The 18,713-nt window shown below is 45.4% G+C and overlaps 1 protein-coding gene across 1 annotated transcript in view; it reads left to right on the top strand.

The window, feature by feature from the left end:
- Positions 1–297: 297 nt before the first annotated feature.
- ARHGAP42 (Rho GTPase activating protein 42) overlaps positions 298–18,713 on the top strand; it is a 178,406-nt gene continuing 159,990 nt past the window's right edge. The window contains exon 1 of the mRNA XM_079973564.1: positions 298–804. Within this exon, the coding sequence (XP_079829690.1) occupies positions 651–804 (154 nt within the window). The 5' untranslated portion in view covers positions 298–650. The remainder of the gene's footprint in view (positions 805–18,713) is intronic.

The raw sequence follows: 18,713 nt of genomic DNA on the forward strand, positions 1-18,713 counted from the left end.
AGAGTTGGTCGACTGTAACCCATTATGACCTAGAACAGCGTAGTTTGAAACCTATCGCAAATGGAAACAAATGCTTTTTTCCCTTTTTCTTTCCCCCTTTCCTTTTTGGAGGTACGGAGGCTCTCTCGTTGGGATGGCCTTCCCAAAAGAACTTTCCCCAAGTCTTGAGCAGGATCCCGCGGGGGCGTGGCCCCGTGGGCGCGGGAGGGGGTGGGCGGGTGGCGGCCGCGCGCCCTGATTGGGCCAGACGCGCGTAACCAGAACGCTCTCCTCTCGGTCTCCCCCCTGCGGCGCGTCTCCCTCCCTTGACCTGGGAGGAGAGTTTCCTTGGCCCGGCCGAGGGAGCCTCAGAGAAGGGTTAAGCGCGGCGGGGCTGGCGGGGAAGACGGCAAAGCCCGGATCTGCCGGAAGAGGAGTGCGGCGGCAGCAGCAGCGGAACTCAGCCATCGCCGCGCCGTGGCTCCAGCGGTGCGCCTCGGGCTGCGCCATGTAACCAGCTGACAGTCCCCTTTTTGCGCGCGGCTTGGGCTGGAGAGCGGGCGGCGAGACCCCGCACCCCGGCGCCCACGGGCTTCGCCGACATCCCCCCCTACCCTTCGGCCCGGCTTTTCTTCTTCCTTTTCCTCCTCCTCTCCCTCTCTGCCGGTGCCATGGGGCTGCCCACCCTGGAGTTCAGCGACTCGTATTTGGATAGCCCGGATTTTCGCGAGAGGCTGAAATGTCACGAGGTGGAGCTGGAGAGGACCAACAAGTTCATCAAGGAGCTCATCAAGGACGGCAGCCTGCTCATCGGGGCGCTCCGGAGTAAGTAACCGCGGGGTAAAGTGCGGGGGAAGCGGGTGCGGACGCTGCGCGGGGGGGAAATGCCCGCCGGTGGCGCGATCCCCTTTGCGCGCAGGGGGCGGGGAAGAAGAACTGTTCTTTTGTTTGAATGGATCCGAAGAAAGCGCGCCCCTGTCGGAAGGCGAAAAAGTTCTCTCGCGGCGCCGTCGTCCCGGGACTGGGACACGTACGTGCTTGGTGGGGAAGGGGCGTAGCTCCGGGCCAGGGCAGCTGTTCGGCATGTAGAAGGTCCCGCTGGTGGCATCTCCAGGTGTGCGTATGTGTGTCCCCCTCCTTGTGTGAATGGAGAGCCGCTGCTGGTCCGTTTATTGATTCTTATTTACTGATTGTTATTTAATTACTTTATATACCTCCCTTTATCAAAGGATCTCAGGGTGTTGCACAGCGTTAAGAACACATTTTACAGAGCATAATAATAAAAACATTAAAAGCATAATAAATAAATAGCATGATAGTAAAATAATCATCATAACAATCCTCGCTTCCACAGCTTTAATAGGCCATAGATTATTTAATGGTCAAAGGCCTGGGTAAAGAGGAACGTTTTTGCGTGGTGGGGGATAAAATATGTAATGATGGTGCCAGGTGAGCCTCTCCAGAGACAGCATTCCACAGATGGGGAGCCACCACAGAAAAGGCCCTGTTCTTGTGTTGTCACCCTCCGAACCTGCCAGGACTGGGGACATAGAGAAGGTCATCTGTTGCATTTATAAGCCACCTCCCTTCAAGGTGGCATGCGTAGTTCTCCCCTCCTCCTTTAATACTCACAGCAGCCCTGTGAGGTAGGTTGGGACGAGAGGCAGCGACTGGTTCCCAGTACGTTTTATGGCTGAGTGGGGATTTGAACCCAGCTCCTAGTCTAACAGTCTACAGAGCCACTACACCACACTGGCTCTGCTGGCAATGGGCCAATGGTTGAGCTTAGTAGAAAACAGCTTTAGGAGAAGTGTCATAATTCAGTAGCAGAGTGTTTTGCTTTGTGTGGGTCATGTGTCAGGTTCGGTCTGGGACATCTCCACATTTGGGTGGGACATTCCCCTGCCTTAAACTCTGGAGAGCTGCTGCCGGTCAGTGTAGACAACATTAAACTAGATGGAGCAATGGTCTGACTTAGTATAAGGCAGATTGAGGAAGAAGGGTCATAGTTCTGCAGCAAAGTATTTTGCTTTTGCATGGATAGCCTGTTGGGTTCGATTTGGGGTAGCTCCAGGTAGTGCTGGGAGACACCCCTGCCTGAAGCCCTGGAGAGCAGCTGCCAGTCAGTGTAGACAACATTGAAGTAGATGAATTAATGGTTTGATTCAGTAGAAGGCAGCTTCCTATGTTCCTATGAGTATGAGACATATCCAGTGACGTACTTTTTCTTCTGTTTCAAACTTTCCTTCCTAACTTGTTTTTGATAGCCTAATGATTCTACTCGTCTCGTTCAGAGTTGCTGTACAGAGTCAAAACAACAATGTTGGGTCCCTACCTCCTAGGAGTTTACAATCTCAAAACTCTTGTATCTGGATCTTTGTGCATGTTTTCGCAGAAGCCCAACTCATTAAATGGTGCTTCCTCTCAGATAGATGCCTGTGGGTTTGTAGTTGTCCAGTGGGTTTACTCAGACGTAGGCTGCACTGTGGTCAATGGGGCTTACTCCCTAGCAAGTGTGTGTTAGAATTGCAGCCTTAATTCCTTTTCCATGCAGTTAGTCGAAGCGGTGTCCAAGATACTAATTTTTTGCAAGTCGCTTTAAGTAAGTATTGTGTCTCTCTTCTGGTATATCGCTGTTATAGAAAGAACATGGAATGAATGGGAAGGGTGGAAACCAATTTATAAAACAGAACCAGGCAGAATAAATGTGTAAAAACTAAAAACCGCTGGTTGAAACTTGCAAAATACTAAATACTAAACTTACTGAAAAGCAGTTGGCAAGTGAAGTTCATCCACTTTCTGCATCAAATGTTTGTGTTTGATCCTGCATGGTTCTGTGACACACATTCTTAGACACACTCCCATTGAATTGGGTGATGCCTCATGTCTGTAAGAGGGCAGTGTTATGGTGAGATCCTCTGGGATGATGAGCAACTTAGGATGCATGCAGCAGATCTCTGGCTCGGCTACTTAATTCCTGACTCAGCCTGTGGCGTTAAGTCTCCAGACCCGTCTTAGCTCAAGATATGCTGGCATACCTTCCTCAGCCAGGGCTCATCCAGCTGAGCCAAGGATGGTGTAAGACCCCACAAAAGAGGGGGTTGGTTCCTGGGGACGTGGTGGCAGCAGAACCAGAGAGGGTGGGGCCACTACAGTGGTACCTCGGGTTAAGTACTTAATTCGTTCCGGAGGTCCGTTCTTAACCTGAAACTGTTCTTAACCTGAAGCACCACTTTAGCTAATGGGGCCTCCCGCTGCTGCCGCACCGCTGGAGCACGATTTCTGTTCTCATCCTGAAGCAAAGTTCTTAACCAGAGGTACTATTTCTGGGTTAGCGGAGTCTGTAACCTGAAGCATATGTAACCCGAGGTACCACTGTATTTCACTGTATTGTTGCCCTTCTGCCAGGCTTAGACAGTGGTACATATATTCCCCCCCCCAGTGGTTTTCATACATCATAGAATTGTACAGTTGGAAGGGACCACGATGGTCATCTAGCCCAACCCCCTACAATGCAGGAATCTTTTTTGCCCAAAGTGGGGCTTGAACCCACAACCCTGAGATTCAGAGTCTCATGCTCCTTATAGAATGAGCGGGTATCTGGAATTGTGAACCAGAGCGCATGCCATGATGTGAAGGGATCGTTGTTACTTTGCTTCTGTGTTCTGTTCCTTGAATTCGATTCTGGCTGCCTCTCTTCTTTTCGGTGTAAGTTGACTTCCCATATTTCTCCCCCATAAATATATTTAGGAATCCCGGGAAAAGAACAGGAAGCTCTGTTTTTAACCCTTGCCTAACCCTGTTGCTGGAGGTAATGATTGCAACCCCTGCCACTGAGGTCATTCTTGCTAAATGTTTATGCTTTGTCTCCACCTCCAGCTGCTATCTTGAAGGGACAAACTAGCATTAAATGTGATAATTACTGGGAGGGCAGCAAGCAGGAGAGAGGGAATTTAACCCTTTCGACCCCTGTTGCGGTCTGCTGGAAAAACCCAGTTCTGAAACTATTAATATGCTTTGGGGAGTAAATTCTCTCATAGGTGCCAGTGGGAAGTTTTATTCCCAATGCAAACAGCACTTCCATGGGAGGGATTTTCCTCAGGACCACATATGGGGAGGCAAGTGTTAAGATCACTTCTCCGCCCACCCACCCACTGGTATCTCGGTAATTATCAGCTCCTCCCAGCTGATGCTATTTGCAGTTTTTTTTAAAAAAACTTGCATGTTGTTAATGATGTGTGCGTGTTTTTTAATAAATGAAAAATCTAACTCACCCAGTGTGGTGTAGTGGTTAAGAGCACTAGTCTTGTAATCTGGGGAACCGGGTTCGCGTCTCCGCTCCTCCACATGCAGCTGCTGGGCGACCTTGGGCCAGTCACACTTCTTTGAAGTCTCTCAGCCCCACTCACCTCACAGAGTGTTTGTTGTGGGGGAGGAAGGGAAAGGAGAATGTTAGCCGCTTTGAGACTCCTTAAAGGGAGTGAAAGGCGGGATATCAAATCCAAACTCTTCTTCTTCTTCTTCTTCCTTTCATCCATGGCGAGCACAACAATAAAAATACGGTATAACAAAAGCAACGGAAAACCCTTCACACAGCAATAAAAATGAGAAGCAAGAATAATGCAACATAATTGGGCAGAGGGTTAGGGTTAGGGTTAGGGTTAGGGTCAGAGGCTACAAATGAAATGCCTGGGCGGGTGCCACTGTCTTAACCCAAGGATCGCTAACCTGCAGCTGCCCTGCAGATTTTCTTGAACTACAACTCCCAGCAGGCATGACTAGCGATTATGGAAGATGGGAGTTGTAGTCCAAGAGAGCGCCAGGTTGGCTACCCTGATGTCTTAACCTGATGGTGGAAATCTGTAGTGTCGACAGGTGCCAGTCAAGCCTCCATGGAGGAGGGCATTCCAGAGTCACCACGGAGAAGGCACATTTAACATCACATCTTGTTAGGCCCTAAGCTGATGAAGGACGATTCCAAGTGACCTGTTTATTGAGCATTCCTCCCGACTTGTTTGCACAAAATTTGCGGGGAGGTTACACAGCCTATGCTGTTTATTGAGGATTCATTTGTTTGCACACAGTTAGCAGGAAGGTTATGCCGCCTTTGCGTTCATCCTGATTTGTTTGCAAGCGGGTGAGATGACTTTGCATCCAGCAGTTGTTATCCTACACTTCCCAGTGCATTTTTCTCTACCGGTTTCCTTGCCATTCGAAGTTCTCTTTTGGGGGGTGCGGGGGAGGAAGGAATTCAAGAGCGCTAAATATGTTGAAGTTTCTCAAGCTGAACTCCTCAGTAAGTGAGTGAAGGGGAATGGGTTGCTGCATGCCTTGCTGTTGCAGATCTTTCCAGGGAAATTTGTAGGAACTCAAGGCACCGTATGCCAAATATTCAACTGCAGTTTTTCCCTTTTTTATTTTAAAAAGGAGGTGATTGCTTAATGCCAGGAAAATAGCAAGAGTCTGAGTAGTTGAGGTCAAAGAACAATAGAAGCATAGTATTGTAGAGTTGGAAGGGATCGTAGGGATCATCTAGTCCAACCCCCTGCAATGCAAGAATCATGGGACTCGAATCCACAAACCTGGAATTAACCGCCTCATGCTCTATCAACTAAGCTATCCAGGGGGAATATGCTATAGACAGCTTCTTATTTTAAGATAGTTACATCTTTATTTAGACAATTTATATAGCACTTGGGATGCAGGTGGTGCTGTGGGTTAAACTACTGAGCCTCTTGGGCTTGCCGATCAGAAGGTTGGCGGTTCGAATCACTGCGATGGGGCGAGCTCCTGTTGCTCGGTCCCTGCTCCTGCCTACCTAGCAGTTTGAAAGCACAAAGTGCAAGTGGATAAACATATACTGCTGCAGCAGGAAGGTAAACGTTTCTGTGCGCTGCTCTGGTTCGCCAGAAGCGGCTTAGTCATGCTGGCCACATGACCCGGAAGCTGTACGCCGGCTCCCTCGGCCAATAAAGCGAGATGAGCGCAGCAACCCCCAGAGTTGGCCGCGACTGGACCTAATGGTCAGGGGATCCCTTTAACTTTTTATATACCACTTAATGGCAGTTGTCTCTAAGTGCTGCACACAGTGTCAGAAACTGAGATGTGAAAACTAGGAACCAAATGGCACCTTAAGGCTAGGTTATGGACGCAACAACAGAATGTCTAGGAGCTTTTTTTTCATAACAAGAATACAAAGCTGGAAATGAATGAACTGCAGCTAAAATATTATATTCATTTTTCACATGGTCTAGTCCTTCCCCTCCCCACCCCCCTAATATCCCTAAGAGGGTCTCTCCTCCAGTCTTCAGAGAGTAGCTGGAAGTGGGGAGGCAGAAAAAGGTCCTCCTTTTCTTCCACTGCATTTTTAATCTGAAATCTTAGGCGCAGTACTGCGCCCATAGCTTAGAAACTGCTCTGAAATTCCCTGTCGCAAAATGCGCCTAGAAGAAGAAGAAGAAGAAGAAGAGTTTGGATTTGATATCCCGCCTTTCACTCCCTTTAAGGAGTCTCAAAGCGGCTAACATTCTCCTTTCCCTTTCTCCCCCACAACAAACACTGTGAGGTGAGTGGGGCTGAGAGACTTCAAGGAAGTGCGACTGGCCCAAGGTCACCCAGCAGCTGCATGTGGAGGAGCGGAGACACAAACCCAGTTCCCCAGATTACGAGACTACCGCTCTTAACCACTACACCACACTGGCTCTAGAAGAATGGGAGTTTTGGACACCGGCTGTACAATTAGAATTGCAGCCTAAATTGCAACCTTCCCTTCCTCCCCACGTCTTTAGAATCAGGTGAGAACACTTCTTGCTTCCTGCAAAGAGTTAAATATTTGCAAGTGGCTTTCATAAGACTTTGTGCCTTGAGGGGTTGGATTGAATAAATATCATATTCTAAAGGTTTCATCACACTGCAACATCGTATCTAGTATAAGGACAGCAATTTTGATAGGTTTATTCCGAAGTGTTCTGGTTTGTGGGTAGTTTTTTTTTTTAATCCACAAGCATAAAAATACAGTCATTGAAAACATTTTATCGCATTTTCAAGATGCAAAATTATTATTTGTTGTTGTTAGCCGCCCTGAGCCCGGCTTCGGCTGGGGAGGGTGGGATATATATAAATTATTATTATTATTATTATTATTATTATTATTATATAAAGTATGCAGCCCAGGAGTGTATCCCTAAAAAGCCACGAGAAATAAAAAGCCATTTGCAAAAAGATGGCCTGAATAATTCTAGTAGTTTCCTCCCACCCATTCACCTCTGGTCTGAAACTTCTCTGCCATATTACACTTCAGATATCAACTGCCTCTGTTGTGAGGAAAAAGCTCCCAAAAAGGCTGGATTTTGAACATGCCGTGTTGATCTCAGTAGCACTTGCTGCTCATAATGAATTTAGGAAAGAGCTGTCAAAACTAACAGGTCATTAGCAAGAAAAAGGCTCGCTTGACTTAATTTCTGCAAATTGAATCTCTGGGTCTCTTTTAGAAGGACGGTGACAAAAGCACACACACAACCCGACTTTGTCGCCTTTGACTGGACTTGGCAGCAACAAAGCTAGCTGCTTTGTTCATTTTGCAACTGTTTTGTTTCTGTTTAGGGAAATGTATAAACTGCTCAATCAAAAAACAAACAAACCTCAAAGCAGCATACATAATAAAACCTAAAATAGTGACTGGTAATGCAAAGAAACTTCCATATACAGTGGTACCTTGGATTATGGATGCTTCAGGTTACAGACTCCGCTAACCCAGAAATGGTACCTCGGGTTAAGAACTTTACTTCAGGATGAGAACAGAAAATGTTCTCCGGTGGTGCGGGAGGCCCCATTAGCTAAAGTGGTGCTTCAGGTTAAGAACAGTTTCAGGTTAAGAATGGACCTCCAGAACGAATTAAGTTCTTAACCCGAGGTACCACTGTACTGGGTCTGACCATCAGAACATCAATTGCTGACTGGCGTGATTTTTGACCAGGTTGTCTGTGAGCCCTTTCTGATGATGCTGGAAGAGGTTGTTGGACCTGAACGGGTGAAATCAGCAAAAATTTAAGGTAGGGCTGCCATACGTTCAGGATTTCAAAGGTGGAAGTGACATCCGGGGGAAACGTTTCTGGAAGCTCAACAACTTTGGGGTTTGTCTTAGAAAAAGCTCAACAACTACCAGGCTGTCCTGAAAATAGCTCAACAATTTTGGGGTCTTTCTAAAGAAAGAAAGCTCAACAACTTTTGGGGTGTCCTGGTTTTTACTTTTTGAAGTATGGCAACCCTATAAAAGGAAGTACTAAATTATATACAGTGGTACCTTGGATGTTGAACCGCTTGGCTCCCAAACAGATTGGCTCCCGAACGCCGCAAACCCGGAAGTAAGTGTTCCAGTTTGCGAACTTTTTTGGAAGCTGAACGTCTGACGTGGCTTCTGCGGCTTCTGATTGAGTGCAGGAAGCTCCTGGAACAGATTAAGTTCAACAACCAAGGTACCACTGTATGTGACTATATATGTGAATACCTTTACTTTACTTTTTCCAGATAGCTTCACCTTGCCAGGATCAGTTTTAAAATTTCACAATTTAGGTACCCAAATTTATTTTATCATGAAAGGAGAAAGTACAGATGCCCCACAAGAAATGGCCTATTCATATTTCGGCGTGTTTGCAATTTTATTGATGACAGATACTGATAATTGCACAGGTGTTCATTTTCTGGAAGGTATGTTGCGGAGAGAAGGGATTTTAGATATGTGCTTTTGTTATCTTTTTCTGCTTCAAAGCAGTATCAGGCAGCGTTGCCTTTCTTTATTCTTGTTTTGAAGGAAAACCCAGTTAGAGCAAGTGGCAAGCTGAACAATGCGAAGTCTCCGCTTCGATTCCTTGAAGGCCTCTTACACAGCCTCTGGCGCAGGATTGCCATTGCGATAGTAAAGATAATTTAAAAGGCTGTGCAGTAATCCTGAGTCACCTTTTCCTGCAAGTGTAGTTGTCCGTTTCACCTAGTTAGTACTTTACAGCATGGAGGAGTCTTGTGACATTGTAAAAACTAGCAGCTCACATCACACATCACACAATGCACAATGTGTGATTCTGATTTGGCAAGTGTATATTTCTTTCTGGTATAGTGAGAATTGTAGAGGAGTAAGTTCAGAGGGTACGAGTGTACACTATTTTGATTTCAGATAATTGTTACTGCTCTTTTTGCATGACGTTTCCCCTTGGCTTCTTCTACGTTGATTTATTAGTAACTAAGTGAGTTGTCTTCGTTTCACACAGATTTCAGTCGAGACCCGTTAGTCAAAGCTTGACTCACGTCCCATCGATTTCAATGGGAGCAGTTTGGGTGCTTCCAAAAGGTGGCTTAGTTTGGAAAAGCAGGTTCTCTTCATAGCTGTCAAGCGTCCCTTATTTGGCAGGACAGTCCCTTATTCCAGGGCCATGTCCCGCTGCTGTCCCTTATTGATGATGTCCCTTAAATAAGGTACTGAAGGTAATGGAGCCCTTTCTATGTCCAGCTGTGCTTTGTCAACAACAAATTGTTGCTGTTTTTTTGTGTTGAATATATGCTATATGGTAATTTATGGACCTAATCGGTATCTAAAGCCATTTGCACGCAACAAAATATGTAACAGTATTTTATCAAAGTAATTGTTGATCCCTTATTTTGGTTGCTGATCCCTTATTTTCAAATCTGTAAGTTCACAGCTATGGTTCTCCTTTATGGAGAGCACGTGTTGCAGTGGGGGCAACCTCTGTTGCTGGGCGGGTTAATATAGATGTTTCTGATTGGGCACCCCTCAGTCATTGGGGGGAATTTGGTGTAGCAATTTTATGATTGACTGATGAGGGGCTATTTATTCCCTGCATGCAGCGTTGAGCTTCCTCTTTTCGCTGCACGCATTGGATCACCTGCCCACCCTCCCTATATTTAGGGCTGTTCGCATTGACCACACCAAGTGTTTTTGCCTGGCTGGAATGTCTCTCATAATGTTTGCCTGGATGAATCGCAGAATTGTAAAGTTGGAAGGACCCCGAAGGTTCTCTAGTCCAACCCCCTGCAATGCAGAAATCTCCGACAGGAAGACTGTAGGAACTAGCCTGTTGTACAAAGGTAAGGTGTATTATCTTACAACGTTACGATTGCTCCGCCCACCCACCATTGGCATGTGGTCCCCAGAAGGGAATGTGGCCCTTGGGATGAACTGAGTCTGGATTTGACCCTACCTGCCCGCGGACTGTCTCACCAGAGTGGTGCATGCTCTGGTTATCTATCGCTTGGACTACTGCAATGTGCTCTACGTGGGGCTACCTTTGAAGGTGACCTGGAAACTGCAACTAATCCAGAATGCGGCAGCTAGACTGGTGACTGGGAGGGGCCGCCGAGACCACATAACACCGGTCCTGAAAGATCTTCATTGGCTCCCAGTACATTTCCGAGCACAATTCAAAGTGTTGGCACTGACCTTTAAAGCTCTAAACGGCCTCAGCCCAGTATACCTGAAGGAGCGTCTCCACCTCCATCGTTCTGCCCAGACACTGAGGTCCAGCGTTGAGGGCCTTCTGGCGGTTCCCTCGCTGCAAGAAGTGAGGTTGCAGGGAACCAAGCAGAGGGCCTTCTCGGTAGTGGTGCCTGCCCTGTGTAACGCCCTCCCAGCAGATGTCAAGGTAATAAACAACTATTTTACTTTTAAAAGACAACTGAAGGTGGCCCTGTTTAGGGAAGTTTTTAATGTCTGACGCTGTATTGTTTTTAATATTCGGTTGGAAGCCACCCAGAGTGGCTGGGGAAACCCAGCCAGATGGGTGGGGTATAAATAATAAATTATTATTATTATTATTATTATTATTATTATTATTATTATTATTATTATTTTATTAAACAAGGTTCCCCACTCTTGCCCCTAAACCAGTTTCAGCGGTTAGGGATGGGGGTGGGCTTTGGGCTTTTGCATATCCCCTTCTCTTTTCCCATTCTAACTCTCACGGTGCTTCCCTTTTCAGTGTTTCCCTCCGCTCTAAAGTAACAGTGAAGGATTCTGCGTGTGTAATCGTTTAAGTTCACATCTGAAAATTACGCACTTGTTACTGTTGAAAATGTCCTGAAATGTAAGCTCGGAAGAAGCGCATATTTCTCACGGTGCTTTGGAATTTGTTTACTTTGACAGCCCTCTGCGCAAGGAAGTTTCATGTTCAGTTTTGTTGTTTTGCTGCCTCTCGGCCAAAGCTTGAGAAATTCCACTAAATCTACGGGAAACCGCTTTGTCGATGCAAGGAAACAACTTGGCCGTTCCCTTGGATTTTGTGTCGGGTATAGGGACATTTCACATGGGTGTTGCATAGGACCCCTGAGACGTTTGCAAAGAACCAAGTATGCTATTTTGAAATCCCTTGAAGCCAATTTTCTGTCTTAAGACTCCTGGGTTTGTGAGTCCTTCCATGTTGGGCAAGTGAGCAAGTGTACCTTCTCTCTCCTCCAGAGACATAACACCTTGTGGAGTGTGGGCTTCCAATCTGCACATTTATTCCCCCTTCCAAAAAAGCTTCTTCTTCTTTGTACAGAAGTGTCCCACGTTCTGCACAGAAATATTTCTAAGAATCAAGGCTAGGGAGTACCATTTTCAGTTAAGATGCTTTTAATCTGCAACTAGGGTGAAAGTTCCAAATGAGTTCCATACCTCCACTAAGAATAAATTTTAAAGTAAATGATTAAACTGGCAGAAGAAGGCAATTCAGAATGCAGGTCGATGGTGCAACCTTTTCCTTGTGAAAGAGATGGTTCTTGTGTTTCTTCTACACTTCCATAATAAGCTTCAGGCAAGATGGGTCTTTCAACCTTCGTGTTGCTGAACTGTGGCTGGTGTCCACTCTCCACAGAGATGTGATCTGCTGCAGCTATTTCTGATCCTTTCGCATTTGTGAGGCAGCCTAGTAATCATGCGTTTTTATTTTTGTTTGTTTATGTGGGGTATATTTGATGCTTATTAAACTTACCAGTTGCTTGTTACCTAAAATGTCTCCAACCAACATAAATTTAAAAGCATAAACATAAATCCATTTAAAAGTTCAGAATACAGGGTAGTAGTAGACCCGCTGGGTTTACGTAACTTAAGTAATGATGCAGTGAGTGTACTCTGGCTAATGTCCCACGATTGCTGCAGTAGAATCATAGATTTGTAGAATTGGAAGGGACCCAACATAGCTGTCAACGTTTCCCTTTTTAAAGGGAAAATTGCCTTATTCCGAATAGGATTCCTCGCAAGAAAAGGGAAAAGTTGACAGCTATGGACCCCAAGGGTCATCTAGGGCGCCCAGCAAGGCAAACTTTAATCAAGGGTTTAAGTTATGAATATTTGCCATCTGGACTTTTCCATTTCTGCTTTATAAGAGGTGTACAGTGCATACTTTTGCAAGTGAGTACACAAGTAAGTCCCTTTGAGTTCAGTGGCACTTACTCACAGCCAAGCCGGCACAGAATTTCAACCTCCTTTCTTTTGCATCACACTTCTTACGAGATAAAAAGTTTCGGCTCCTAAAAAAGTGGTTTTCGTGAATGTTTTCCCCACCCCCTCCCTTGCTAAGAGTGGAAAAAGTGACTTAACAGATCCTGTATGGATTCTCTTGGGGGTTTGTAGACTGGGAACCAGTTATGTCAACCTGGCAGTTTCCTGTTAACAATTAATTCAAAATGGTTTTCTGCCTGAGCTCTTCTCTGCAACATTGGTTTTGTTTTCATCAACCATATGCCAAGGACAAAACTCTTCTTTAAAAAAATAAAATAAAAATTCTTGCAGTTGAAAGGGTATTTCTGTGTTTTCCTTTTCTTTGGAGAAGAGAACAGCATGCTGAGAACTGCTAGCAGAGTCAACACTTTCCCCAGAGTTAAATATCCAGGCTTATATAAAACAAATAAGTTTGGTCCTTTGTCCACAGCACCCTGGCAAAAAAGATGCTACTATTTTTTTCCATCTGGTGCCTTTTAGATGTTTTGGACTACAACTCCTATAAGCCTGTGCTGGGTGAGGTTGATGGGTATTGTAGTCTTCAGGAAGGTACCAGGTGATTTAATCCATTTTCCGTTATATTCAAAGCAGCTAATCACCTGCTTTGCAATCCTGTGCCTCCTTACATATGGGTAGATACTTCTCACTGGGTTCAGTGGGCCTTCCTCTTGAGTAAGTGCATAGGATTGCAGCACCAAGGCCCTTTCCCTAAAATAGCCGAATCGATGGAATGTTGCAGATTTAAAGCATGAAGCAAGAACGGTCATAAGCGTAGGGCGAGCATGATAATTGTCCCTGATGTTTGTTTAAATTTCAGTGTTGCTGTTTTTTTATAGGGCACAGAACAAAAGTTCTCAGGGCGGCTCGTTGCGGGGAAATAAAAACAACTTGAAATTCAAACAACAGTATACATTTGCATAACAGCAGTCACAGTGAAGAAAGGCAGCTGAAATCTGAAACAGATGAAAAAGGCTGGGGGAATTCGCAAAGGTTTTCACTTGGTACCGAGGAATATTAAAGTAGATTGCAGGCAGGCTTCTCTGGGGAGGACATTTCGCTGCTTGGGCATTGTTGCTGAAAAGCCTCCCTTCTTGGGCATCCCCTCAACAGTCCTCATTTATGTGTCCTTCTGACTTTAACATGTGTTTTCAACCCAATATATATTACCCATCAGTCAGCACGCTTCTTCACATTAAGCCTATGTTCTTAAAGAAACGGGAGTGCCTGATCACCTCATCTGTCTCCTGAGAAATCTCTATGTGGGACAAGAAGCTACAGTTAGAACTGGATATGGAATAACTGATTGGTTCAAAATTGGGAAAGGAGTACGACAAGACTGTATAATGTCTCCCTGCTTATTTAACTTATATGCAGAATTCATCATGCGAAAGGCTGGGCTGGATGAATCCCTAGCCGGAATTAAGATTGCCGGAAGAAATATCAACAACCTCAGCTATGCAGATGACACAACCTTGATGGCAGAAAGTGAGGAGGAATTAAAGAACCTTTTAATGGGGGTGAAAGAGGAGAGTGCAAAATATGGTCTGAAGCTCAACATCAAAAAAAAAACGAAGATCCTGGCCACTGGTTCCATCACCTCCTGGCAAATAGAAGGGGAAGAAATGGAGGCAGTGAGAGATTTTACTTTCTTGGGCTCCATGATCACTGCAGATGGTGACAGCAGTCACGAAATTAAAAGATGCCTGCTTCTTGGGAGAAAAGCAATGACAAACCTAGACAGCATCTTATAAAGCAGAGACATCACCTTGCCGACAAAGGTCCATATAGCTAAAGCTATGGTTTTCCCAGTAGTGATGTATGGAAGTGAGAACTGGACCATAAAGAAGGCTGATCGCCAAAGAATTGATGCTTTTGAATTATGGTGCTGGAGGAGACTCTTGAGAGTCCCATGGACTGCAAGAAGATCAAACCGATCCATTCTGAAGGAAATCAGCCCTGAGTACTCACTGGAAGGACAGATCCTGAAGCTGAGGCTCCAATACTTTGGCCACCTCATGAGAAGAGAAGACACTCTGGAAAAGACCCTGATGTTGGGAAAGATGGAGGGCACAAGGAGAAGGGGACGACAGAGGACGAGATGGTTGGAAGCTGCCAGCGTGAGTTTGACCAAACTGCGGGAGGCAGTGGAAGACAGAAGTGCCTGGCGTGCTCTGGTCCATGGGGTCACGAAGAGTCGGACACGACTAAACGACTAAACAACAACAATTGTATCGTGCAAGCCAGGGCATTGATTTTATTTCATAGAATCGTAGCTTTGCAGGTTTGGAAAAGACCCTAAGGGTCATCTAGTTCAACCCGCTGTAGTGCAGGAATCACAGGAATTCAAGTCCAAGCAATAGTTAGAAAAAGAGTGGAAACTTGGGAATTGTGGAGAATTGATTACATATTGCAGGGTGCAGAGAGGAGACAACAATAGTGCCTGAATGGCTGGCTCAGTTGGTTAACGTGTGGTGCTTGTAACGGCAAGGTCACAGGTTCGATCCTTGAATGAGGCAGCTATATATTTCTGCATTTCAGGGGGCTGGACTAGATGATCATCAGGGTCCCTTCCAACTCAACAATTCTGTGATTTTGTTATTCTACTATGTCCTTTGTTTGCACGTAGGGGCTGGTGCTCAAAGATACACTGCATCAGATGCTCTGTTTGTTTGTTTGCTTTAACTATTAATCTCCAGTAGATTTAAACTATTTTTTACCAGCCTCTCTACCCACCTGGTTTAGAAACTGTTTTGAGTGGCCATAATTCTGTTCTGGGCCAGAAATTCTGTAAGCTACTTATGCATTCTGAAATGATCCTCTTCCACCGGGAACCTGTGCAAAGCATTGATCAGATTCCTCTGTCCTTAATCTTGTTGGATTTTCTTCTTTAAAAAAATGAATCTGTAATGTTTTTATATAGTGCTTCTATGCCTGGCTGCCATCCCTTCAGGGATCATCACCAAAGTAGCTTATGATAGGATATAAACTCCAAACTATGCTATTGTTTATTTGGAGTGGAGTGGACATGCCTTCTTGCCATGTGCCTTGAAGAGTCTGTAGTGAGTGAACCTTGCATTCAGTCCCCCCCCCCCGCTCTGTGTATATTTTTAATTCAATGGTTTTTCTCTCTGAAACACCCTATTGCTTTCTAATTCAGCATATATTGAGAGGAGCCCATTTGTTTGAATATCCATCTCTGCATTTTACAGCTCGGTCTCTTCTCTAACATATTGAACCTTTGCATCTGTAAGCCGAAGGTCAAAAAGACAAGTTGAAAGCATTTCAGTTTGCACATAAGGGTGTTTCCTGTTTATGTTCCTTGAAACCTTTGTGGGGGTTAGTAGGAGAGATTAGTACGTCTGCCATGTCACTTTAAAATACAGTAGGCGTCTGTTTTTGAGAGAAGATGCTTTGTGGAATTCCCCCCTCCTTGATTGCCCGCCCCGCCCCCCCCAAACGGTGTCCTGGTTTCCTGGTTTTAGTTTCAGAATAAGCTGTAGGGTGGGGGAAGTTACATTCAACTGAAATAGGTATGCAGGGAATAAAAAGAGCCTAAGATGGGCCCTGCAGGATCAGGCCAAAGGCCAGTCTAATAACAGAATCATAGAATTGTAGAGTTGGAAGGGACAAAAAGAGTCATCTAGGGTTGGGCTAGATGACTCTTTTTGTCCCTTCCAACTCTACAATTCTATGATTCTGTTATTAGACTGGCCTTTTGGCCTGATCCTGCAGGGCCCATCACTGCAGATGGTGACAGCAGCCACGAAATTAAAAGACGCCTGCTTCTTGGGAGAAAAGCAATGACAAACTTAGACAGCCTCTAAAAAAGCAGAGAGATCACCTTACCAACAAAGGTCTGTATAGTTAAAGCCATGGTTTTCCCAGTCGTGATGTATGGAAGTGAGAGCTGGACCATAAAGAAGGCTGATCGCCGAGGAATTGATGCTTTTGAATTATGGTGCTGGAGGAGACTCTTGAGAGTCCCATGGACTGCAAGAAGATCAAACCTCTCCATTCTGAAGGAAATCAGCCCTGAGTGCTCACTGGAAGGACACATCCTGAAGCTGAGGCTCCAATACTTTGGCTACCTCATGAGAAGAGAAGACTCCCTGGAAAAGACCCTGATGTTGGGAAAGATGGAGGGCACAAGGAGAAGGGGATGACGGAGGACGAGATGGCTGGACAGTGTTCTCAAAGCTACCGGCATGAGTTTGACCAAACTGCGGGAGGCAGTGGTAGACAGGAGTGCCTGGCGTTCTCTGATCCATGGGGTCACAAAGAGTCGGACACGACTAAACGACTAAACAACAACAACAACAACAACAGCCCAACCCTCTGCAGTGCTGGAATCTTCCACCCAACATGGGGTTCAAACCCATGACCCTGAAATTGAGAGTTTCATGTTCTTCCAACTGAGCTATCCCAGCTGTGGGAAGTAAATACTCTCTTTTGTCTGCCCTGAAGCTTCCAACATTTGGCTACGCTGGATGACCCTGAGTTTTACTAATTTTCTAATATTTCCAAGGTTCATTTTGTAAACTGCTTTGGGGTGCTACAGTTAAATAATGCTACAAGACATGGAAAAACTTCTTCTGAGCCATTCTGTCCTAGCCATTTCCTCCACATTATACATAATTTTATATGATTTGTCATGACCCTCCTTACCTTCCCTCACTCCCCAAACTAATACAGCCTAAACTCAGCCTTCCTTCATAGAGGAGAGTTTCTCCAGCCCCTTGATAGTATCGGATGCCCTTTTCTGCACATCTTTGAGCTCTACAGTAACCTCTTTTATGTGCATCGCAACCACAACTGTACGGTGGTACCTCGGGTTACAGACGCTTCAGGTTACAGACACTTCAGGTTATAGACTCCGCCAACCCAGAAACAGTACCTCGGGTTAAGAACTTTGCTTCAGGATGAGAACAGAAATCGTGCAGCAGCACCAGGAGGCCCCATTAGCTAAAGTGGTACCTCAGGTTAAGAACACATTCAGGTTAAGAATGGACCTCCAGAACGAATTAAGTTTTTAGCCCGAGGTACCACTGTACAGAGTATTCTAAGCATAGTCACACCTTAGATTTATATAACAGCGTTGTGATATTGGCAGTCTTATGTTCAGTTCCCAATGATACCTCACACAAAATTCACCTCTTTTCACAGCTGCTGAACACTGGCTGATACTTTCCACAACTCTTTCTTGCTCATTCACTTCCCGATTCAGACCCTGTTGTGCATGCGAAGTTTCGTTTCGTTTTATTTTTTTGTTTAACCTAAACAAAACTTTTACACTTCCTTCTGAAATTCACTTTCAGAAGCCAGCCGTATCAAATTTCTACCTATTTGATATATATATATTGGCTGCTTGGTTTGTTTGTCTCTGTCTGTATCTCAGAAAGTTGGATGACATTGGTATGTGACGCAGCTGCAGTCCATAATTCACTTATTCTAGAAGAGGCTTAGAACTGCAGCCTCAGGAGGGTGGTACAACCCAGATGTAACCTTCAGCAAGGGATAGCTCAGTTGGTAGAGCATGAGATTCTTAATCACAGAATCGTGGGTTCGAGCCCCACATTGAGCAAAAGATTCCTGCATTACAGGGGGTTGAACTAGATGACCCTAGAGGTTCCTACAAACTCTACAATTCTATGATTCTAGGGCAGGGGTAGGCAACCTAAGGCTTGGGGGCCAATCGCCTTCTCAATCCAGCTCGTGGACGATCCGGGAATCAGCATGTTTTTACATGAGTAGAATGTGTCCTTTTATTAAAAATGCACATCTGGCTTATTTGTGGGGCCTGCCTGGTGTTTTTACATGAATAGAATGTGTGTTTTTATTTAAAATGCATCTCTGGGTTATCTGTGGGGCATAGGAATTCATTCATTCCCCCCCCCCCAAAAAAAAAAAAAAAATAGTCCTGCACACCACTTGGTCTGAGGGACGGTGGACCGGCCCACAGCTTAAAAATGTTGCTGACTCCTGTTCTAGGGCATGGGTAGGCAAACTAAGGGCTGGGGGCTGGATCCAGCCCAATCGCCTTCTAAATCCGGCCCGCGGATGGTCCAGGAATCAGCTTGTTTTTTACATGAATAGAATGTGTGCTTTTTATTTAAAATGCATCTCTGGGTTATTTGTGGGGCCTGCCTGGTGTTTTTACATGAGTAGAATTCGTTCATTGCCCCCCCCCAATATAGTCCGGCCCCCCACAAGGTCTGAGGGACAGTGAAAAAGTTGACCCTGTTCTAGG

Source organism: Podarcis cretensis (assembly GCF_951804945.1).
Source record: "Podarcis cretensis genome assembly, chromosome: 4".
Lineage (NCBI taxonomy): Eukaryota > Metazoa > Chordata > Lepidosauria > Squamata > Lacertidae > Podarcis > Podarcis cretensis.